Source organism: Pyxicephalus adspersus, chromosome 4 (assembly GCF_032062135.1).
Source record: "Pyxicephalus adspersus chromosome 4, UCB_Pads_2.0, whole genome shotgun sequence".
Taxonomy (NCBI): domain Eukaryota; kingdom Metazoa; phylum Chordata; class Amphibia; order Anura; family Pyxicephalidae; genus Pyxicephalus; species Pyxicephalus adspersus.
In genome coordinates, this window is record NC_092861.1 from 2,586,286 (window position 1) to 2,612,098 (window position 25,813).

The window sequence follows — 25,813 nt, forward strand, 5'->3', positions numbered from 1 at the left end:
CTTCTGGGGATTAAAACAAACTCCGTACTGGCCTACTCATTCATATGACGATGTCCTTCGATGCAAAATGCGTCAGAAAAGGACTGATGATGGTAGCCTTCTTTACATACAGCATGCAAAATTGGTGCAAGAAGCTTAGCCAATTTGCTGTATAAACGGTTGGCTCTCCTGCTTCATGGTGTATAAACTTTGTTGATCTGCTGGTAAAGTCCACCAATGTAGCTTTTTGTGGTAAGGTGTCTACTGATGCTGCACTACTGAATTCAGAGCAGTGTTGTTACCCTGTTGTGGGCTATGACGGCTTTCACTATGGAAGGATAAGTTGTTGCCAGGGTTGTTACTTAAATTTGCCACCATTGACAAGCTAGTAGCTTACCAATCTTCTGCTGGCAAACCGAGCCTTATCGACTTTTCTAAAGTGACTGCACTGCCCCTGTTTTTGAAACTCTCCCAAAGGGTGCAAAAGTAAATTGGAGGGGGGAGCATGGTGGACGCAAATGAAGGACTTGGCTTGACTTACTCATGAGGAACCCATAAAACAAGGTTCAGATCTCAGGGAACCAATGCTAAAATATATTCATTGGAATAATGTTCCTCCCTTTGTTGGGAGTAAATTGCATCAGAGTCGTTGGTCAGTGGTTTAAAAAATTGCCCAAAGCTCAGGGATTGGTAGGAATACACTATGCCCAAGGGGAAACTCTAAACAGTCAGAATTAAAAATAAAATAACCCAGCATCAGTCAGTGGAAGGGGGAATCATGCCCAGATTTTTGGTGTCATTTGAAGGAATCTTGCCCTCATCATGCACCAATCATTGGTTTCTGTTGGATTTGAGAAAATTTCCCTAACATTGGTGTTCAGTAGTCCTTTAGCTTGGTATGTGCTCCATGTTCTGCATTGCTTCTTGGATGAACTCAGTCACAACTTTGAAGGAACCTTTGGGCAGTAGATAAATAGCAAGGTGAATTACTGGGTCTTGTAGCCCTAATCCACTGCCTGGAATCTGCCTCGAGTCCATACACCGAGGTTCAGGTGTTGTGGGGGTCCTTGTACTTAACATAACCCTGCTTGTTGCTACATATCGAAACCAAGGGCCACCGTTTGATGATCTTGGCTTTAGATTTCATTTCTGAAGAATGCCATACTTTACCTGGACGACTTCCGTCCTTCAGCAGATATTCAAGCTGCAGTCATTATTTATATGGCTAAAACTTTGCGATCATCGTCAAACACAACTCACTCCGCTGATAATTGCATAGCTACAGACAATGGAAAAGTGCCCCAATGGATCCTGATTCTCCAGTAGCATGATTTCAAAATCCAGCCTAGGAAAATAAATAGCCATAACATTGCCAATGGCACTGGGTGGAACCAGTAAAACTGGAATCATGTGATCCCTCCCATGCTTTCTCTTAAGGAAGGTGTGTTACTGGCCAGAGTACCAATGGTAAAAATCTACTTTTGAACTCTTACACAATTTAACTGGAGTTCCCATTTAGGTAGATTTGTTCTTAAAAAAAAAAAAAACTCTGAAACAGAAACAATTCTTAATCTACCAGCAATTCCCTGAATTCATCCGAAAACCAAACCCAATCTTTAAACAACCCAGAGCCATTTTAGGACAAGAGTCATAAAACGTAGTTCTTCTGTCAACATCCACAAGACATTCTGTCTCTGAATAGTGTAAACCTTAGCGGTATCATAAAACAGAGAAAAAGAACATTTTGTGGTGTGTTGCTTGTACTTGTACTATAATAACCCACCATCTCGGCCCTTCTATACCTTGTTGTGATTGGAGGGGCCAACCTTTCACTCCCTTGAGTCTTGTCCCTAGAAAAAGGCAAGTCAGGCTATCGTGGAGCCAATCATCTATCCACAGATAGTGACTCTGCACAGTGGGACTTTTTGAAATTTTCCCCTGCTAGCTTGAGATCATGTTCTGTTTTCTTTTTCAGTTTTGTAATAAAAAAAGTATTGCCCTCTGAATCTTATTTTAACATCAGCCATCCAAGGACTCCATTCCAACACCCAACCAAGTACAGCCAACCATAAAACAGCAGCACAATGTTTTTGCAGTTTGCTACTACCCACCATCCAGTAACATACCAGAAAATAATTGGGAGAAGCTATTTGAACTGTTGTACTAATAACCAATTCTTTGTAAAAAGTCACAGAAGAGTATTGACTTGGCAAAAAGTGGACTCCTACTCTGCACACTTCCTGTTTCACAATAAAACACGGGACTCTTGTACCTCCTCATCTCGGAACGATGGTGTCTTGAGGCATACTGCGATCAGCTTTTTGGGTCAAATTAAAATATAGATAATTTCTTCCATGGACCAATTTCTTATTTAAAGGTTCCAGATGGTAATATTTCATCAAATATACATACATGATCAGTCCACATTACTACTGAAAAGATGTTTTCTGCCAAATCTCAAGCTAGAGGTGGACATCATCTTCACAGAACGCTTCCTCAATATAACATTTTTTTTCTTCTTCCAGAAGCAATGCAGGTGGCTAAATGGTTGTTTTTATTCATTTGATTGTATTTTCTTTTCTTTTTATGGCTTTTTGACTTTCTCTGTCTGACCCCTTAAAAATTGATGAAAAGATCGTTTTACCTTGTGTCCCCTCCAAAGTAACATCAATAGGGTGCAAGGCCACTTTTACACAATAAAGGTCTTGTAAGATCTTTAATTTTTTTTTTTGGACAGAAGTACGGATGAATCATTTCTCAAGGTTTGTAAAAGACTGAAAATAGAATGTAGCAGCTATCGTGTTCCAAGAGAATGAACAATAGAAAGATTAGTAATCGAATCCAAAATAGCTATAAACTTACTAGTATTTTGGTGCTCTTTTTATTGTTTATTCTCTGAATCTTCTTCGATTCCAAGGCTTTCCCCAATGTGGAGCTGGATGTGTCCCAAACGTTTGAGATGCCTTGTTAAATTAAATACTCTGCCATTTTGTTTTTTGGGGTTGTTAGGGCCAAAAGTGAGTGAAAGTCCCAGCTTTAAGTGAACTTATCAGGACACAAACATGTTCCTATTGTATGAAGTAAGCTTGGCTTCTAGTCAGTTGATAGCTAAAACATTGGATTTCCCCCCTCACTCCCTTTAAACACAGTGACTGTGCCCCAGGACATGTACAAAGTGCAATGGATACAATGAGTATACAGGGCCAGAATGCAGCAGGAGGAATCAGACATAAGGAATGAAGAAAGCCTGCAGGAGTAAGGAATACAGAACCTCTTTAAAAAAAAAAAAAATTAAGACTTGCAGTTCTGGGGGGTCCCCACTGTAAGGGTAATCCCCAGTAAGCCCAGAATCAAATAAGGCAAATTCTTCATCGCCATTGTTGACCCTCTTTTTGAAAAACAGGCTTCACATCCTTTACTATAGGTCAGGGGTGCCCAACCAGTGGATCACAAAGGCAATGCAAATAGATTGCGGAGCCCTGCCTTTTAAAATAAACTCTACGGTGCACAGAAGTTAATAAATCCAAGTTTTTATTGTTGGTAGATTATTTTGAAAGTAGCTTGCAAGCCAAAAAAGTGTGGGCACCCTTGCTATAGGTCACTGCTCTCAGGTCTTCTCCAGTTTAAATGAATAACAATGACTGCAGTGTTCATCCCAGAAATGTTTTTTTTTTTTAAGCTGGGTGGGATTCTTCCTGTACTGAAGGAAGGATCTGTTGTACGCAGGTGGCAGCCCCTGTATAGTGACCTAACTTATTAGTAACCACCCAAAAACAGCCGCGTGGTGCACCTGGCTAAAGGGGATGTGGAGAAGTTTCGATTGTGGGTGCACCCCTGAATACAAAGATTCTGCATGGGAGGTCATAGTGAATAGAGAGTAATGCACTTCTTTAGTCCTTGTCCTTACAAAGAAAAGCAACAGGCTTACTTTAATGCATGCTTTTCACTCCTATGCCATTGGCTGTAAAGAGAAAGGAAGAGAAGAGAGGCCCATCCCCATCTTCTTGGGTGCCTGATTTGCCAAGTAACGGTGCTATCAGATGAGAGGAAGGGGAATGAATTTGGTCTTTTATCTTTGCTCCTGGTGGCTGAACCGAGAACAAGGGGACAATTCATATGTGCTGCTATGGAGGAAAGATAGGGTACCAGTCATTCTGTCCTCCATGGACCAAGCACTGGTTAATATTAAGGTTCAATAGACCCAATGAAATTTATTTTCAAAGAGAAAACAACAGATAACTGAATATTAATAACTAATAAATATTAATATTAATTCCTAACTGCAATCTTTTTTTTCTTCCCCCAAGTTGCAATGCATTTATGGCAAACCATATTTTGCAGGGGAGTAAGGAAATGGTTACAGTAAGCTCCGCCACCCTCCATTATTTCATGGTCTCATTGATAAGAAGAAATGTGCCATCACTCATAGTCTGATTGGAGTTACATTAGTTATCTGCAATGCAGAGAACCGCTGATCCGTTATCAGGACTTCCTTCCACACAGCGTCTCGTCAATAGCCATGACATAAGAGTTTATTTTCGATAAAGCATCAGGGAGCAGAAGCTGGCCATCCGCCTGGGTGCTTGCTGAGCTGCCTGGAATATGAAAGAGCCTCATCCCTAGATTGGACGTGAAAGGTTTTTACAATATGTGTCTGCAGAGAATTGCAATACTTAAAAGTTCTTCGCACTCCTAGAAAAGAAAGGATGCCACATGGGCAGTTTATTATCCTGGAAATTGATTAGGAAATTTATAAAGGTCACGGGCTCGGGAGGTTCTCTTCTGTAGCAGAGCACTCCACCAGTGGGCATCTCAACTTGCTGCTTAGTATTTGACCCATTCACATGAGGGGATTCACACTCCCGAAATCTTCCGCTCCCATACAGATGTGTAAAAGGACAGAATTTTCCACCCATACCCATTTACTTTGCATGATACTATCTCATGAATCTAAAACTGATCAGGGCTGAGTGCTGAAGGGTGGAAATAATGACCCTTCACACACTCTCTAGATTTTTTTCGAGAGCTAGCGCCCCCCTTCTTCCCAAGGCTGGAATACGTAAAAAAGGCAGATGTGATTTGCAGACAGTTGGCAGATTAACTTACTTAGCTATAAAGTCACGTGATAAGACATTTCAAGGGGTTGAGGGATGGATGGAAAGTCTATTGACGTAATGAATGAAGTCTGTTTAAAATCATGGCAATCTACATTTCCATAAGAGCCAAATTTATCATGGTATTGGGATTAGAGTAGACGAGTACTCACGTGTGTTCCCATTAATAGTTAAGCTTCACCTACTCCAGAAAGCCAAGTCAACACTCTACGAAGGATGACCTCCTCTTCCCAATAGGGTTTAATAATGGCTGCATTTAGTGCCATCTAATCCTTGTCCTGGGTACATAGAAATGTTCGCACACGGTGACCTACAAAAACCCTACATCTACACAGAATGAAGGCCATCTTGCCATGAGACCACTAAGAAAGCCAACGTATGATGTTCTGTAGCTTCCTCACGGGTTTGCCACACCTGACATTACTAAGAACCTGAAGAGGTTCCCAGGTATTTGGTCAGGTTCATCAGGCCAATGGGGGTCTCGGGTAAGATCTACAGGAGGCAGTGATTCTCGGACGCAGAACCTGCCTGTGAATATCACGTCTCCTGACCCTTCTAGAGGAGCAGCTATATCTGTTGAGATCCCTGAGGATCTTTGGAAGCTCGTCCACCAACAACCACTTCATCTCAGCTTTGTGGACCTCATGAAAGCTCAGACATCTTACATCCCTTGTATGGTAATGAGCTGATGGCTATTTAGTACTGAATAGTCCACCGAAATAACTGGGGCATCTTCAAATATTTCCTGGCTAATATATTTGATATTTTTGCGTGCAAATAGCCAATACCAATCATTTGCCCCACAAATTTTGGATATCAGTAGTCCAACTAATATGAAGTGCATCTTATTTATAGTGTACTGCATTTGATATAAAGATTTGATATGTAGATAACAAGTAATGCATCAGCATGCAAAATATGCCGATTTTGAGGAAACAATTTGGTGACCAAGATAGCAGCAAACCTGCCCATGTATCAACCGTCAGTTTGGAGGTTAGTAAGCTGCTGTTGTATACCAGTCACAAAGAATCTGCTCTTTGTGAGCCCTGAAAACAACCATACCATGTACTAATGTTATGTCACTTCTAGCTTTTTTGTCAGCTTTGTAAAGTCTTAAATTTAGCAATTTTATTGGCTCAAATTGGGAAATGATAATAATAATTAGCTTGAGAGGTAGGACAAGTGTTTGTGCATGTCAGGCATGGTAACCCCTTACCTCTTCCGGGCTGCCACACACAGTTCTTCCATTACATATGTTCATATATAAAGAATTCTGCATTAGGTGCGGTTAGGCTACAGAACAAATATTTTGCTAATAATCCCAGAGGTTAAGGCACTGTACTGTCCTGGGCTGCGGCCTACAAACACAATGATATTTCCCAACATTGGCCCGCCCATGCACAAAAAAATAATGGGACCCCTCGGAGGCCCAAAAGTACACACATTTGGTCCTGATTTCATCCATATGTCAACCACATCAAAAAAGGGCCACAAGTACACATCAGAGCAGATCTGAGCACACAGGATATGAACACGGATGTGAATTGCTTTGATGCAACTGTTGTTGTGATAAAGACAACAGGCAAGTCCGCAACAACCAATCAGGATTAATTGTTTACTGATAAGATATGCGACTGGTCACTGGAGGGCTAATTAACCTATATAGCACCACTATAGTTTTCTGATAAACCCCCCCCCCCCACACACACACACACTTTCTGTGTAGTGTAATAGTTTACAGACGTGTGGCCATAATTGCAGCAAGTCAACCTTAAATCACCATGTGCTAACTTACAGAAGAGTACAGGTCAATACCCCCTGCATAGTTTGGTAGTACCAACAGTAGAACAAGGTGCTTTTTAACACAAGGGCCACAGAGAAAACTCATTGAATTTAAATAATTCACTCTGTTTTAGCCATACAAATATTTGAAATTTAGTTATGTCAGATGGAAAAACATATTCTGCTGGGTGCAATAGATACATACAAAAGCTGTAGAGGTATTATGAAGAACACCAGGTGTTGATTTTCTCGCTGTCTCCTTATTGGTCAAGCAGCATTGGAGGAGGTGTGGCTAGACTCCTGCTCTTTTAATGTATACCATACTCAACCCAATAATACTAGTATGCAGAAATAGCAAAGACACCTATAGCTCCCTAATAACTAGACATCACTGTACGCCCCGACAGACGTTGCCCCATCCCCATAGTGCTCCAAATGAGATGCTATATTCTGTATCCTAGCATCCCAATAATCAACCACCATCAATTAAAAATAACATAAAAATGAGAATGATTGTAAATCGCAACCCCATTACCTTTCGGATTTCAGAAAAAAACACACCAAAAATAAATAAAACAAACACAAAAACCCTAAAACGTGAAAAAAGTAAAAATGAGGACTTGGCCAAAGTGTCGGGAATGTAACTCATAGTGTGGCGGTGGAAATCTAGTGTACAGTGCAAATTGTTATTCTGGTCTATCCAATAATTGTCTATTCTATGGTTATTGGAATCAATGAGTAATTATAATAAAGACAAAAACGAAAAGTTTGGTAATTCTGGTGCCAGAAGTGGGATGAATTTGCAAAAAACCACAGATTCCTATATTTTGCTGAGTTCACCGGACATAATCACCTAATAGTAGGAGGGTACTGGCTGAGCTAACCATTTGCCCTTTCACCTTTTTCCTGGCTGCAGTCACTTACCATTGCACGTAAATTATTACCCCCAAAATACAGCTGTGTATGTACACCCATAATCAGTTATATACAAGCATACATTTCTTTATACTCCTGCTCTTCTCCTAGCTCGTCACATGACTCCCTTTGTCAAAAGAAAGCCATCACCATGTGGAAACAGAATAAAAAAATGCAGATTTGGAAAATCAGACATAATCCACAACTGAGCGATCCTTTGCCAACGACACATACAAGATATGTATAAAAAAAAAACCCTATTTACACATACAGACAGTTATATACATGTAGACACTGCGATGGCCGGCTGTTCTGCACTGTGTTTGCTAATGATAAACGTAAAAATGAAGCGGATTGGTGACCTCTTCGTGCATCTTAGGGGTTGCTGTGGTATCGGAAATGAAATATGCCAATATTTCAGCTTCGAGAAAAAAGTGAACAAATCAGACTAAGGCGTTCATCACCAGCGCAGAGAAGAGACAAGTGGAAAAATTAAAGTGGAAGGACTTTTGTCATGAGTCGTCATCCAAGATGACCACTTCGCAAAAAAGCTAAAAGCTCTTCTGTGGGTTAAATGCAGCATTGCAATGTGGTAATAAGTGCTAGTTTAATTGGCCCAAGACTTTCGGTTTTCCATCTTCTTCTGGGCGTCAGCCTTTATGCTTCCGGCACGGTCTGATTTTGCCAGAGCAGTCAATGTGGCGAGATTTCCGGCCGAACCGGAGAGACCGGAACTTTTTCGGTTCTCGGCTGCTCCTTGGAGGCGTAACCCCGCACTTTTTCTGCGAGCTGTACCAGTAGCTTTCTTGACCCTGTCAGGCCTCACCAGGACACCGTAGCCGGGGTTACATTTAAAGTACTGTTTGCCACCTACGGAGCCATCATTCTTGCCTGCAGAAACGAGGAAAAAGGGAAGAATGATTTCAATATTATGTGAGAAAACAATGATAAAACATATAAAAACACACTTCCTGTCCTGGGTGCCAACCCTCACTCACTGTACTGTAAAGAGGAGTACTGTAGTTACCCTAGGACAGGACAACTTGTTCAATTTTCATGATCTTAACATATCAGGGGCTATTTAGTAGTCCATAAGGTGAACTGGGAACCGACAAAAGTCAGTGTAGGCAGAGAGCACAGGAAATTCTCAGGTTACCTCGTTTCAAGTAGGATCAACACATATTTTGGCTTTGCACCAGTTGAGATATAACAAAACCATTTCAATGGTCACTTTCAAGTCTTACATAAAATAATCAATAAAGGCTATCATTTTTGACAATAAATCTCCTCACCTGCTGGCAAATCGAGCTCCACACCAACCCAGATCCCTCCTTGGAAGTCCACAGAACCAACGTATCTGACAATCCCGGTCTTATTTGTCCCAACAGTCACATATTCCCCTTCTTTCAACCATTCAGGGACCTCCTGGCATTCCTCGGAATCAGACCCCACATCGGGCTTGTCGTCTCCGTTCTCCCCCTGGTCATTCAAAGCTTCTTTACTTCCTTTTAACTTGATGGTACTTCCCGGTTTCTCTAAACTGGGCACATCTCCGAGATCATCCCCAAGCATGCCCGTAAAAGATTTCAGTTCTGACGGCTTTACTTTTTGTATCCTAAACGGAGACACAACGCCTTTGGTTTGGCTTAAGTGTTCGGCAGTAAGTGCTGGATGAATGCTATCCTGGTTTTCTGAAGATAAGGTGCTTGTAGTGAATTTTTCTGATGAAGGAACGCTTTTTGAGGTTGTTGTAGTGTGATGGCTTTTCATGTCTGTCATAGGAAGGTCCTTATGCTTCTCAATGTGATCTGCGGACAACATGTCTAAAGCAGGGTTGCTATGGTCAGCAAGGACAGAACCTCTCGTGTCATTCATGTCTTTAACATGTGTATTACCAGATGGAGCATCCCCTTGAGGTCCAACATCAGCTTTTTGATGAACCCCACCTGGGATATCATCTATTTTGCTCAGTGATTCTTTTTCAGAGGACTCTGGAGCAGAAGCTACACTGGGTGGACTAAAGTCAGTAGCTGTTGGGCTTAGTGTTTGACCTGTAGGCACCTCATTTCCGCTAATCAACGCCTCTGAGAGAGTGGCTGTAGACACACTGTGGGAGAAGTAACCACTTGAAGCTTCACTGACAGGACTTGGAGGCCCTTCTTGTGAATCATGTACTGGAGATTCACAAGATTTTGGCTGTGAAGGCACTGTAGACGATTTCTCGTTTTTCTTCTCTGGCGTTGGTGAACGAGCAATGACTGGTTGTCGCGTTAATACCCGTTCTTCATGGGCAACCTGGCAATTGACAAGAACAAGACATTACAGCTATTAACAGTTGTTTATATCGCAGAACATGACCAACAGATAGAAATTAAGGTAAAACTTTGAAAAGTAGTATAATAGCAGGAGGGGCTGACCAAATGCTGTACATGGCCTCCAAAAACACAGCACTATGCAAAACTGTGCAAGCAGTGGCCTGGCTCTGGGTAAGCATTATACAAATATTATGATGGGTAGATGTCATATTGGAGGAAGGGGTGTTACTGGATTGACTGAATGTTTATGTAAACCATCCTATGTAAGAGCTGCATATAATCTACAGCCTCTATAGTTGAATGACCTATAATCCATAAAATTAAAGGGTCGAGTCAGGAAAGTCAGGACTATATGATGCTGGAGTTCCTCCAGCCAGAAAATGAGGCGGATTCTAACTGGCTGCAGCTTTAAATCCAGAGTGAAATGAGAAGATGCGGATTCTATTGTTGGCAGTAAAATTTAAAGTGAGCAATTTCAGGACCAGAGGGGCAACAAAATAGCTTCAAAACAAGCCATCCCAACCTCTTTAGCTGCATGTACTGTGAAATAATTCATCCTCAAAGACCACAGCAAAGTCAGGGCTATGAATCAGTCACCCAAACTACTTATGTACTTCCTATCCAGGGTGTTCTTGAACTGCTCTGTGACTGACTTTCTAAATTAAAAGATTTTAAGGCCGATCCTACCTTGCACACTTGGATTAGGTTTTACCAGAAACATTTGCAAAAACATTTGCACATTTTCAAGCTTTAGAAGTTCCCTATGCTTTGGCATAGTTAACCACAGTTACCCAATGCCCTTACACAAACCAGTTTTATTCCAGCGCTAGCTGAAGCTTGTTGAACAATTGTTTTTTGGATAATACTGTGTGCAGTAATTGCTAAATATGCCATACTAACTTTAAATTAGATATACCAGCAAATTGGCTAATTATTCAATAGTTATTTATTCTAACCCTAAATGTGTGCATTAAAATCTTAGATGTGTTAGGCAATCCTTGTTTACAGACATGGGCTGGATGAGCACATGCATCCGTATACGCATGCTAGTACTGAGTTCCTTTTTTTCTTTTTTTTAGTTGTCCAGACTTTTTCAATGTTACACAACTGACTGTAAAAGAATAAAACAAGCTCATATCTGCTATTATTTGTTCAAAGCCTTAGGAGGGGATTTCCTACAATCTGTGATACCACAAGCACAGGCATTTGAAACAAACACTTCCTATTAGATAATTCTTTGTTCAAAAAAGCTTCTAACCATGTCAATGTAATCTGTGATGACTTTTGGGTGCAATTAACGATCCATTCTGAAGAATGGGTGCAATTAACGATCCATTCTGTCACCTACGCATACAAGTGAGAATGACCGACAATCAATCACTGTGGCGATTATCGGTCATTCTCACTTGTATGCGTAGGTGACACAAGATCATGCACACAACCATGCATGTGATCTTGAAATGACTGCACGGGGGTCTTGCCGAGCTCCGATATGATCAAGTAATTTCTGCATGTATAGCATCGTGATACGATGCTCTTTTATTGAGGTTTCAATGTTTTGAACAATAATTATCCAACGTGTGGACATAGCTTATAAGTTAACTCGAAGCTCTGCTTTGGGATAAAGGGTTTACTATACCCATAGCTGGTAGATGGAAGTTGCTTGCATCAAGGTTTTACTAAAGCTGCTTGAAGCTTGCTGGAAGGCCTACAGATGACCTGCAAGAATCCTCCCAGCCATTGTTGTGCAATATTTGTATAGCCAAGTAATAAATCCGCCCAGGTTTGTCATTTCTGTACAGGGCAGTTACTGTAAGGGGTCAAGTTCAAATGCAAATTCAAGAGTTCACCTTTAAATATATAAGCACAGATGCCTTGACCCGCACTTTGTTCGGGTCTCCGAACACATTACAAGGATCCTGATGGGAAGGTGTTAACTATGAAGAATAGAGGACAGCTGCAGATCACAAAAAGGACAAACTCTGCACAAGGAATACCCCCCCCCACCCCCGATGATGCCTTGTGGACATTTTTTGCATTTAGCCCAATATTTACTTGAATGTTGATTTATGTGACAGGACTGCTCCATCTGCTGCTGTGTCACACACAATTTATGGGTTCAGGAGGGCTGCGGTGATCTATACGTCTCTAACACTTCTCTGGCTGCACTTAAGGCCAGGATAAATCATGAATTTTCAAGCGGCTGCCAAAGATTTATTTTTTGCCTTCCAAATTTTCTTCCCTGCCGCCCTCCATTTTCCCGGGGCCTGTCAATTTACAGGTGAAGAATTTAGAGGCTGCTTCGGAGATTAAACACACCATTTCTCAGATCTATTTCCCAGAGGCAACATGTACTAAACTTGGGTAATCAATACTGCCTGTCAGCGGGCAGAGTTATGGGGGAAGCACAAGAGAGGTTTTTGACACGACCTGGAAATTCAATTGCCTGTAATCTAAAAATTCATTACACAATTAGGGGTGTTCTTATCTCATAACACAAGCATAAAGGTAATTACAATGGAAAAGGTCATCACAGCTCTGCACAAACTACTACTCCCGACATGGAAACATGAGGAAAACTAGACGGGTCCTCAGTATAGGAAACAAATTTGGGCCGTTTGCTACCCTGATTGACCAACCTGGCATTGCAAGGTAACCAGAAGTTTCCTTAACTCACCATCTTGCACCCAGCTGGGTTGAGGTCTGATATTTATAAATATAAATAACGATTTGTGTTGTCAAGGTGTACTGCTGCACCATTTCTTGCTCTGTCTTATTATTAATGGTCCCCTAGTTTGTCAGCAAATTCTTTTTACAAATTAATCAGGAAAGCCCTGGAGCCAAAATTGACATTACAGCCAAAAGGCCTTTTATTTGGCAAAAACGTCATTATTTATGGCAGAGAAGTGCGACTTTTGTTTATGTGGCAAGGAGGGGAAAACAAGGCTTTCTTTTGGTGTTGGTTATAAGACAAAATTAATACTTTTTGTTCTGAATTCCATTACCTGATTTTTTGGCAAACTACGCCCAGGAGCAGTATATTGCACCGCAGGTAACCACATTTGCAAACAGCTGTGACCGCATTGCAAATCTTCCAACAGCAACCATGTGGATAAAAACGTCAGCCACATACAAAAAAGTGGTTCCCAACCTCTCCCACACATCCAGAGAAAGGAATAAATACATTTATCATAAAACATTTTGCACTTTGTTCCAGTCATGTGACTAGTTTGACCCCACAGTACACATACGTTTGATGTTGTTGTGAATCACCAACTTACCGTTTTTGGTTTGAATGCCGTGTCATCGATACTTGCAGACTGGACTATAATCCGGGGGACCGGCTGGAAGACAAGGAATGAGATTGGTTGGATTAGAATTAAAGCTTTATTACAGGCATGAACACACTTCTGTGTTCTGAAAAAATGAGGATGAACATGTAAACACAATTGCAATCTGTTTGAAACTGAAACGAAAGATATTTTCCATTGTCAAAGCAAATTGCTAAATGCAAACTAACAAAAATATAGTGCCTACCAATACCAGGTATCTATTGAAATGCCTGTTCTTTGATCGATATGCAGCAGGGAGCACAGCCTAACGAGTCATGTTTAAAGGGAGAGTGCCTCAGCAATGCTTGTTGTCAGTGTACACTCCCATTGGCTAGCAGTGGTTAGGAAGTGCTCTCATTGGCTGGCGGTTGTCAAAGAGTGCTCCTATTGGCTGGCAGCTATTGGGGAGAGCTCCCTGTATCTGGCAGTAGTTAGGGAGCGGTGCATGTTAATCCTGCAAGCAAGTGAAGGAAAGTGGTTCAGAAGATATTAAAACCATTACTGCTATAAAAAAAAATATATACATATATATATATATATTTATAAATATATATATTTTTAGGAAGAGAAAGCTACCCACAATATCTCATTATGTCATAATTGAAAACTCAAGGAGTTGGACTTCATCAGAAATTTCCAGCACAGTTGTGTCTGGACCCCGCTTGTGTATATAAGCACTTGCAATTGGTCAATATTGTGCAGACAGATACAGTCCCTAAAACAGTTTTTCTCAATCAGGGTTCCTCCAGAGGTTGCTAGGGGTTCTATGAGCAATAGGCAGTTTATGCCTCTTGTGTCAGTTTCTTCCATTTGTGCTTCTGTGTTGTCACTGTCTCACAGTGGTTTGCAATGGAGACTACAAATGACCATTACAAAAACCCATCCTGAGCAGGGTCATGCAGCCATCTCTGGAGCAGACAGGAAAAGAACACAAAGACACTAAAAAAACATGAAGACATGATTAAAATACCAAAAAAAAATGAATTTTTGGAATAGCCGAGTTCTATAGCAAAAGGCTAATTTGCAACAGAGTGCAGAAATAGCCACAAGGCCTTAAAAATGGCAAAATGTGTTAGATTTGGGAAGGAAAGGGGGGGACCCCCATGAAACCTTTACATACAACAATGACTTGTGTGAATAAAGTTTTTTTTTTGGGGGGGGCAGTATTTGATTTAGAAGCAAAGAACACAAGGACAGTTCAACTCTGGCCATTGAAAGCATTAAAGTGGAACTAAAGTCCCATTTTGAAGAATATGTGATCAGCCTGATCAGGTAGTTATTGCAAAACGGCATAGGCCATGTCCCTTCTGCAAAATCTTCCAGCAGGGGTTGGTGGTCAATCATTCGTAAGTTATGTTGACCGGGCTTGGGACAAACTAGAAGGACAGTAACCATTGCTGCTACTACAACCTCTGGGCCTCGAGGTGCTCCTTAGCTCGGCCAAATACAAATTATATGCAATGCTGGATTCCATAATACAGTAAAAACACAAGGAGGGTATTACTTTGTAAGATTCTTGGAAAAAAATATAAATAAAAAAAAGTGTGGTCTTGATGGGCCACTTGGTCTTTTTCTGCTGTCACAGCAGTACTTTGCCCATTGGTAAAATAAAAAAATGAGAAAAAAATACATTAAATTGGTAATTACCTATCACATATAGTGAACAGAGCAAACAACATTTACAATTTCGCCAAATTTTCCTTTAAAAAAATGTATCTATATAATATAATTACTGATAGGAAGCCGTATAAGGCATCAAAACAAGACGGATTTTCCAGATATATCCAGATATATAATGTAATCAACTGGTTAAGTAGCAGTCAAGTGGGATATTCTAATATTCTAATTATTTTTTTTATATAATACAAAATACAAATTTGTTTGTTGCACACGTATCAATAGTTGTGTCGGGCTCCTGAACATTACTGCATGGTTTGAAGAGGTATTTCTATGTGGTCTTCATCATGGCAAAGACCCAGAAGGAAACATCAGACTATCAGGATGTAGTAATTGGATCCCCGTTATCAGTAACCCGGATCAGGCCATATTTTATGCACCCTGATGGCCGTTTTGTGGTGAAGCGTAACATGGCTGCGGCTCTGGCCAGACCTTCATATATCTCACTCGTGTAGACATAATGCTCTGACAAGAAGCTCTTTACTGGTCCCTCTTGGATTGGAGCCATCAGAAAGCTGAGAAGAGCAAGGTCTATTTCCACCTGATCGCTCCATAAATAAGGTTAAGCACGTCTATTATTGGGGCTGTCACAGCAAATGGAGGGACGGATGAGATGGGTTATCTTAAAGAGTTTAACTCTTCTTGTGCTGCAAGGAACTTACTAGGTTTAGAGAACAAAGAGAGCTTAAAGCCTGGGCCAAAAAGGCCATTCTGACACCGGTAGTAAGGTGTAGCCATGACTTTACCTATAGGGAACCTGAAATGAGGTAGAACCTTTATTTTAGTGTTATAGTGGCAACTCTTCTACATAAATGGAAACTTGGAAATTGTACCAATGGCTCAAAGGCAGAATCACACACAATATGGGCCTGTGTCAAGGGGCTTTTATGTGCATGCAAATGGGTTTTGCATTCCCAATATACAGAACAAAACCAGCTTGAAGCAAGTCAAAAAGAGTATGAATGAAGAGAAGTCAATGAAGTCTGAATAGGAACATCTGGAAAGTATATTTTCCAGCGTGTTAGAAGATATCCCTGGGCAACAAAAGGTGCTCACTTTTGCCCTCACGATGGTCAGAAAAGGCCCATTTTTTATTATACTAAAAATGTGCAGCATTACATTATATTACATATTAAATTGTCCCCAACACCCGGCCCATTTACAGTTTCTGAAATGAGCAGTTTCTGAGAGTGAGCACTTCATGAACATGTGCGTAAAGTGTACAAAGCAAATCAAAGTTTGCTAGCTGAGAGTTGAGACCTCCTTTGCCAAAATGCTTGGCAAAATTTAAGAGTAGAGTTTCAACTACAGTAAAAGAGTAAAATCAGATTCCTTGCTCTGCCAGAAAGGGTTGTACTGTTTGGCAAAGCTGTGTTAATGTGGACTGAATGAAGGGTTCTCCACAGCCCCATATAGCTGGAGGCACCACCAAGCTATTTCCAGTAACCAGCCGGCTGTTTTTGGATGGTTACGAAAAAGTCGGGACAAACAATGGGCTACAGCTTTTTCCTACCTAAATTCTGGAGGGGGGACGGGACACTGAGGATGCATAGAAATGCAAGTTGCTAGGCAGATAAAACAGCTCCCCTTTATGTATTTGCTATCATCCTAATTGTCTGGCCACCTTGATTAGCCAGGCCGGAATGACAAAACTCCGTTCAAATGAATCTGGCACTTAGAAGATTGCGAAAAGGCAGGTAAGTTTGTTTTATTACGCAATAAACAGATTACTTGCTAACAACTTGATTTTAGGTTTAGTTCTGTTTCAAGTAAAATCTAAAAGTCTTTTGGTTTTATTTTAGTAGGGCCCAAGTAGCCCATCTGATCATTTCAGGGAGAAACTGGAGAGTCTGGATGAAAATCATGCAAAAATCAGAGGCCAAAGATCCTGGTGTGCTTTGAGGCTATCAGTCTAAGCCACCACCATGTAGCTAGCGCTCATCATCCCCAACACCTGATGAATTGCACAAGATCTGGGGGTTAAACCATCTCATCATAACAAGAGATGTCAGTTTAATCTATGTGAGTGAAATAAGTTTCTGGCAGCTCTGAGATGAATGGCTTTAGTGTCATTTACTTTCACGAATCATTAATTCCTTCGTACACAAATCAAGTCTTTGACAATACATGAAATAACCTCAATATGAAGAAAAAAAAATCCAAGGCAGCAATCCGACTGGGCTAGGTGCATTAAATCACACACACCGAGATATTCAGGCTACAAACGCCGCCAGAGGGAGACGGCAAAACGCCCCAAATAATAAACTTATTATCCAGGTTCTTCCACATCTCTTTATGGAATTACAAGTGAATTTATTAGTGTTTCTTAAACACTCATGCTAATTAAAAAAGAATTTCTGGTCTAATTATAAAGCAAGGCGTATCTGTAGAGTATCTGAATTAACAGAAAGTAAATAAATGAAATGTAAAATAATTGGAGACTGGTGGAGAGACAAAGATGTCTATTTAATGGATAAGACAGCTTGGCAGAACTGAGAACTCGGAAGCAGATACGTGGATGACTAACAAGGATGTAAAAGAGGCCAATAAGTGATCGAAATTATGACCGCAGATGGTTCATCCAAGAGTGAATAACAAAGTGCAAGATGTCCTGTGCAGAAAAAAATAATACCATTCTCTTTTTTCATCTCACTAATTTTTGTACCTTAACAGAAGGTCCTCAAACACATCACTTACCTGTTGCTTTATGCCTTGCACACAGCTAATGTAAGGAAAGTAAATACAGTTTCTCCACCAGGGCTCCTCCAGCCATTGCTAGGCTTTGACGTGTTTCTCAGGTCAGTTTAAGGCAGCGGTCGCCAAATGGTGGTCTGCGGCTTTGGCCAGTGCACCTCCCAGCGGGGTCCTTCTACTGACAGCGCTGATCCTACTTTCCTCGTATGGACACAACTTTTGTTGTATCTACAGCCCTGCGCTACTGTTTCCCCAGATAGTTTAGCAAGCAGGTCTGAGCCTGCGATGGGAGAGTGGGCCGCTTCTGGCATCATGGAAAGTCTTTCTAGATGAGTGGATGTCGTGATCATAGAGTTGACTAAATCCCATGAAGTCAAGTCAACTCTTTCAACTTAGCATGGCCAAAGATGGGAGAAGTTGTCTCCTCTGACAATCAGAGTATATGGAAGTTTGTTCAACTTCAATTGAATATAATGAGATCTTCTGACCACATGAGCACATTAAGCCAACACAGCAGAACCCACACAACATTTTCAAGCAATGTTCAAATACTGGAGCATCATTTTCTTGGCATATTAGTTGCCAAAAGGGTTCAGCACTGCCTGGCCCATTATGTAGTTCACCATTTAGTACTGTGTACCCATCAGATGGTCTGTGAGTGAATCTATTTTTTCATTATGTGCATATCTCTGGTGCTGACACACAACAAATGCTTGAAAGCTCTGATGTGGAATCACCTTAAAGAAATGATACATTTCAGACACAAGCCACCAATACAATTACATCAACGTTTACAGATTCTTACATTTTATTCATGAGCTACACCTGGTTCTTGCAGTGAATACTTGTAATATTCATTCAGTGAATCTATTCATGGGGGAAGATATGCTCGGGATTAAAAATATAAAGAGGTGCCACAGCTGATTTCTGAGGTTACAATCTACCATACTGTGATACCTTGAATAGCTGGTGCAGATGGAAGAACAAACATTTACACCTTATGGTCAAATCGCATTTGTGTCCTTGCATCTGGAAGCCATACCTGCAAACTATACAATTTAAGATGGGTTCTGAGGGTTGTAGTTCATCAACGTCAAGCCAATGAATGGCCAGAAATCCGATACAATGGCAGAGAATATGGAAAGAGGACAAGATTCTTCCTTAAGTGGGAATTACTAACTTGCGGGTCATGGCCTAGCATGAACCTGGCTAATGGATAGATGTATGCTAGTGTTTATTAGATACACAACAAGCTTGGCAGAAGTCCCCAATCTATAGAGATTCAGCAGACGGGATACTTAAAGGAAATTTCTACTTCACCTTAAGATTCATTCAATCCCTCGGGCCACTCATCAGCTAGAAGATAACAGTGGAAATACTAGTAACATTCCCGTTTTCATGCTATCATTCACCCTATGTTACCCCTTTCTCCCTCTCGGCCTTATTATTACCTATACCTCAAGGCAGAGAAGGAATTTAGGAAGTGAAGAACTATTTTCCATAGTAGAAGAGTGAAATCTGCTGATCACAGAGCACTCCTGGCATGCGTGAGCAGTCTTCATCCCTTGCTTCACCTGTCATTAGAAATTAAACACACATAGACGGCCATGACCTGCTGATGAGCGCCGGGCTTCAGCACAGACGTCTCGGAGATTTAACGGCTCACCTTCGGAAGCAATCAGCTCTAATTAGGGGCCAGATCTTTATTAAAGAGAACACTTTGAAGCCCGTGACCCCTGACAGACCACACATAACACTTGAAGTAGACACGGGGCTAACATTACGGAAATGTTATAATTAGGAAAGTGCTTACACTGCAATGATCTTGCTTCTCGCCCCTGAGGCCAATGACATTAACGGCTGAAGTAATGAAGATGGAGGAGATTTCTTAAGGGCGTCTGGCGCACTGATTTTTCACTCTACATTTTAATTCTAAGGGGAACTGTAGTATTTTTTTTTTTTTTTAACTATACAAATATACATATATGTGAAAGCGCATTTGTCTCAATCTTACCCTTCTGTTCAGTTCGCAGTTATATACACAAAACATTTATGGACACCTGACCATCTCACTTACAAGATCTTTATGAACATCTCATTGCAAAACCATGGGCATTAATATGGAGACTCCCCTCTCCCTTCTTTGGCCATTAATATGGAGTCAGCTATTCTTTTGGACACAGCAGCCTTAGCTCATCTAGGAAAAGGTGTATATTGGATTTGTGCCTATTAGTGAGCTCAGGTATTATTGTTGGAAGAGAAGACCTGGCTTACAATACGCCAGACTGGCGTACGCCAGTACCACGCCAGACTGGTCACACTATGTCCATATGAGCTTAGATATTGATGTTGGAGGAGAAGACCTGGCTTACAGTTCCAATTCATCCCAATGGTGTTCGGTAGGGATGAGGTCAGGGCTTTGTGTGGGACACTCGACATTCTCCACCACACCAGACTAGTCACACCATGTCCATGTGAGCTTAAGTATTGATGTAGGAGGAGAAGACCTGGCTTACAATTCCAGAATATCCCAATGGTGTTCGGTAGGGTTAAGGTCAGGGCTCTGTGTAGGACACTCGATGTTCTCCACCACACCAGACTGGTCACACCATGTCCATATGAGCTTAGGTATTGATGTAGGAGAAGACCTGGCTTACAATTCCAAATTATCCCAATGGTGTTTGGTACAGTTGAGGTCAGGGTCCTGCATAAGACAGAGTTCCTCCACCACACCAGGCTGGTCACACCATGTCTTTATCAGCTCAGGTACTGATGTAGATCACAATTTCAACTCATCCCAAAGGTGTTCAGTAGGGTTGAGGTTAGAGCTCTGGGTAGGACACACCAGATTGGAAACATCATGTATTTATGGGCCTGGATTTGTACACCGGACACAGTCATGGGGGAACAGAAAAAGATCTTTACCAAATTGTGACCAGAAGTCTGGAAGAACACAATTGTCTTTGTATGTTGCAGCATCAACAGTTTCCTATCGCTCAGAGTACCTCAATCACTAGAAGAGGGCACCACTAGGCTATATAGGTGAGATGGTCAGATGTGAAATAACTTTTTGGCCTTATAGTGACCAAAGACATGAGGTGAAAGGGAGAAGGCAGACAATATACCCAGACTGTAAATGCGTAAATGGGGAAGACTTTTGCTTTTACTGATTTCAACAGTTCAGTTTAGCTTTGCAAACCAATGTTTTAAGGACTGGGGGTAAATACACATGGCCCAGTTTAAAAGTCTAAAAGCTAAACAAATATATGGACTAAATGGAACTTTACAAACGCCTGACACTCTAATTTGTCAAAACGTATGAGATCTCTGATCCCCATGTGACCTAAAATGGCAAGATTAGGGGATACAGGTCACAGCCCTCCGAGCCCATCTGAAATAGTCCCATCTCACCGAAACAACCTAGATTTCTAATAGAACCTAAATTACAGTCTATTTCTGGAGGTGACTGACTTATCAAAGATCAAACTTAACACTGCTCTTGCTGGATGGCGTTGTATTTCTTTGTATTTTCAGCGCAGAATGCCATGGGTTGTGTTGTAACATTCACAATGTCGTGGAAACTATTGTGTAGCTCCAATTTTACATGAAAGAGCTCGTTTATAGAACAGAGCAAGAGAGAGATTGTGAAAAATATAAGCACAGATGGAAAATGTACAGATTTCACTATTGGATGGGAGGAGGAAGGGATGGATCTGTCAAAGTGTTCATGAGCTACTGATAGGAAAGCGAGAACAGAGTGAAAGATGCTGATTCCACTTTCACTGTTCAATCACAGGTTGGAGAAGGACTAAAAGTCATGTTACAGAACTGCATGAGTGAAAACTTGATTTTGTTAGACAAAGGCTGGGTTGTATGACAGAACTGTGTAAATCTTAGATCAGGGTGGAGAGAAACACAAATCCATTGACAGGGACAACAACTGCCCTTTGCCGTTTCCATCTCTGTATTTAGTTTTTTTGGCTGGAGTTTAGATGTATGTAATATGTGACAACTCACTTCATTAAGTCAATGGAGGTAAAGCAAAATGTAGTAATTTGGGAGAGTTTTCCTACCTCTCCACTCATTTGGATGAATGCTCTAATGCCAGGTGGCAGCCATCTGTTTCATGCCATGAGACATTGTTACGCATAGTTACATATTAGGTTAGGTTGAAAAAAGACACAAGTCCATAGGGTCCCTGCTGTACTTTTACCATTGGGGTCAATCACCATCTACATATAACAAGAGATTCTCACAGATCCAGTGCAGCACACAGCCACCTACCTGTCTGGCATCTAAATGGGTAATTGTGCAGGTAAAGCAGTCAGCATCTGTCTCCAATCTATCCAATCACAATTCTAGCAACCATTTTTTTTAATAAAATGACGCATGACACCAAGGGGTGGAGCCTCTAAATTTGGGAAATATCAGTTAGCTGTGGCCAATCAGCTGGCTGGCTAAAAACGGCCACAACAACAGTTTCCATTTGCGGAGCAGTATGTCATCTATGGTAGAACACACTTTGTGAAGAACAGGTTAAGAGACTGACTCCACAAAGATGTAACAAGGAGAAACTGCACGCTCCATTTCAGATTTGGCAGGTAACCAGCCGTCTGGAAGGACTCTTCATAAATTTCTCTTGCTTTTAAGGATGCAATCATAATTCATAAAGGAACACAGACTTCTCTGCGATCGTATGCTGTAAAGAATACAAAGCGCGGTGGGAGCCCTGGATCTTTTTAGGCTGCATGTGGTCTCTGGCTAACGCCATATAAGTCCTATTTATAAAAATAGGCAAAAACGTATAATTTTTAACTGATCACACAACACATTATTTGATATTTAAACAAGGAAAATGCAGCTTAAAGTCCTTCAATATGGTACTTGCATTAGTTTTCTACAAACTATCCTATCAGCCTTACCAGTGACCTTCTGTGAACTACACAGCACCTTCCTCCAATGTTATGGAGAAGAGTAGAAAGAGAAGTGTTCATAGTCAGGTGAACAATCTAAGGTGACAATATTGTTCAATTATAAATACGGTACAGTGAGTGTGCATTGTCACCATACTGTCCCATAGACAGCCCTATTTCTTTTGTTTAATACCGAGGATGTCCACAATCACCTACCTGAGGACCAGGAGTGGCCGTTTGTCTGCTCTTCTCGTCTCGCTGAGGAAACAAAGATTTAAGGAGTTTGGGCATTTGAGGCACTAAGGATTTCACAGGGGTCAAGTAGGTTGATGCCATGTTGTCTTGGCCTGCCAAGGCAAATCAGAAAAATGTCAAAGCAAGTGCTGGGAATGTTCTTTGAAGTTATAATTTAAGTTTTAAGTACTTTAAGCTGATCTTTGGATTCCTCCTATACAAACCCATACCCCCCTCTCTTTCACTCACTTTTATTATCATTATTATTAAACAGGATTTATATAGCGCCAACATATTACACTTTCCAAATGATCTCTAGCATTGCAAAAAAATGTAAATGCCTTTTCATACTTACCTGACAATACAGTCACATGACATCACAAAACATGGTTTTCTAGCAGTTAGGTCTTTATAGTGGGTTTGCAGCAGTGACGTAAGACTAATCATCAGGAAACAGCTGGTGCAGGCACACCTGGACTGTGGCATTAATGGCCTTCCAGTATTTGCCAGGAGCCCAGTAACATTTTCAAGATGCCCATAACAACTACATTTATGAAATTGCTACTTACTGACACTTATCATGATTTAGTAATTTCTTATAGCCTTTTGTGAATAAAGTGTGGTAGCTTCTCTAAAGTTACAACACTTCTGGGGCTGTTGGAGGTTTTCTGTAGCCTAAACTGCTCCCTCCTCCACCCCCAGCCTGGACTTCACCAGGAAGGTTGCATGGCAGAATCGCTTAATATCACAGTCGGCACTTATGAGGAGTGAGAGTTCGACCCTTGGTCAGGTTTTGATTTCTCTGCTTGCACTTAGAAACGCACACTCTCAATCAGGTAAGGCAACTTACCTTGATCCTGGGACGGGCTATGTGAAGGGGGAACTGGGCTTGAGCGTCGGGGTGATATGCCCCTGCGGCTGGAGTTGGGCGAGGATTGGGAAACATCCTGCTGGCTCTCCCATCGACCCTGATGGAAATAAAAAAGAGAGAAGTGTTTCAGTTCTTTCCAAGAGTCAATACTACAAGACTTTTAAATTCTAATGCACCTAAGTGGTACAACATGAACCTGATAGACCTTGCAGTCTCCGTACAAATCTGAAGGGTTATATAAATGGGGTAGGAAATAAAGTGAAGCAGTGTATCAGAAGTGCAGGTAAAACTTGAAATAATTGCACTGATTGAAGTGAATAGATCACACCATACTGCCAGGTAACAACTCAGGTCACAGTACAAATGCAAAGCTATCCCAGTTGCAAAAGGAAAACATGTGCAATGGTGGAAAACCCTATAAAAGACAATCAGAAACCAGGGGTGAAAAGTTCCAATTCTCGTCCAGGTCAAAGTATATCAAATAGTGAGTGTAAGCTTCATCCCCATATAGCATGCTCGATTCTTTGCATCTTTACTATGACCTGGACCAGGTGATATGCTCTGATCAAGCAAGCACTTCTCCACCGGAGCCAATGCTTACACACTGAATAAATGAATGTGAGCTTTTATTCATTTAGGGAGTAAGTGTTGTCCTTTAGAGCAAGCTAGGGGTGGGTAAGCAAGGTATGGGGGCTGTGTTTCCCCCCCATTAGCTGCTCCTTATGAATTCAGGCAAAGGGTATGTGTGGCATCAGCTGGGTTGAAGATGGAGCTGTGCTTTAAGGTTTAAGGGCGAGTGATATACAAGTATTCCTCACTTACCGACGGCTCGTACTTACGACCGGCACTCTGACAGGTACATCATGCAAGGACTGTACAGTGTACAGCAGCATGGCTTCTCCCCTTGACCCTATTTAGCTCCATTCTCCGCCCCGAGTAGGGATTCTCCTTAATCGGGGTCCGCAGGCTGTCGGTGAACCCGTCACTGATGCATGCTGCAAGCACACAGCTCTGCAGACCGGCTCTTTACCACGTTCCCCATTTTGTTTAATGACCAGGTCATTGGAACAGAACCTGGTCATTATGTATGTATGTAAAATTGTAACAGAGGGTGATCTTCCTAGCACAGGAAGTAAACTTCATAAGGGATTTACATATATCAAGCATTGAGCCAATTGAAATAGGTATTGTTTGCAGTAAAATTTAAATTTGATTGTTTGAGTATACCAATCTGCTCACCGGTCATGTCAGCAGTTTATGATATATACAGCCCAACAGCAAAGGCGGTGCTACTGCCAATTGCAAAATGCATGTCATTCTGCAACAGGATAGGTTACTGGCAGGTATGGAACTTTTCAACGGATTTAAAAAAACATTTGCATGGGAAAATGCACTTAGTAAGATGATGATGATGCCAAACAGAATAGATTTGGGGTTTATAAATACTACACACATAGATATAGCACACGTACTGGGGATCAGTTACATTTCTGAGAGAGTTGTAGCTGCTCAGACAATACAAGTTCTCGAAACCATAGACTTTTCGTTTAGCCATTGTGTCTCATTTTAAACTGCATTATCTATTCCAACAGCCCTGTTCACCTTGGGGACGGGCCCGCCGCTCCTGTGCGTCAAACAAATCTCCTAATCGCTCCCAGTGACAGGACAAATTGCCAGTTTAAAAAGGGAGAAAAACGTTAGAAGGAGCCTGGCTGTAGCCAATCTCTCTCCCCTCTCTTGTTAGAGGACAGAATGGTTTACTGTCATAATAAAATTTATGCAGTAAATTCCATTTAGAAATGCACCCCTGGGATGAGAAATACATGTTCTTCTGAGCAAAATGTTCCTGCAAGGAACGGAGTCTTGAAAGCGGGTCTGAGAGGAGATGTGGGCATAATGAGAAGGAGGAGAATGCTGCACTCAAGGAGATATTTGGACAGCATTAGCTGTGAGGAGAAGGAGAACATAAAACAGGAAAAGTAACTAC

The 25,813-nt window shown here is 41.3% G+C and overlaps 1 protein-coding gene across 1 annotated transcript in view; it reads right to left on the reverse strand.

The window, feature by feature from the left end:
* Positions 1-8,032: 8,032 nt before the first annotated feature.
* The window catches only part of KIF13B (kinesin family member 13B), a 119,475-nt gene continuing 101,694 nt past the window's right edge, over positions 8,033-25,813 (reverse strand). Inside the window, exons 35-39 of the mRNA XM_072407229.1 lie at positions 23,806-23,923; positions 22,938-23,068; positions 13,387-13,449; positions 9,083-10,085; positions 8,033-8,681 (exon numbers count right to left, since the gene is read on the reverse strand). Of these exons, the coding sequence (XP_072263330.1) occupies positions 8,398-8,681; positions 9,083-10,085; positions 13,387-13,449; positions 22,938-23,068; positions 23,806-23,923 (1,599 nt within the window). The 3' untranslated portion in view covers positions 8,033-8,397. The remainder of the gene's footprint in view (positions 8,682-9,082; positions 10,086-13,386; positions 13,450-22,937; positions 23,069-23,805; positions 23,924-25,813) is intronic.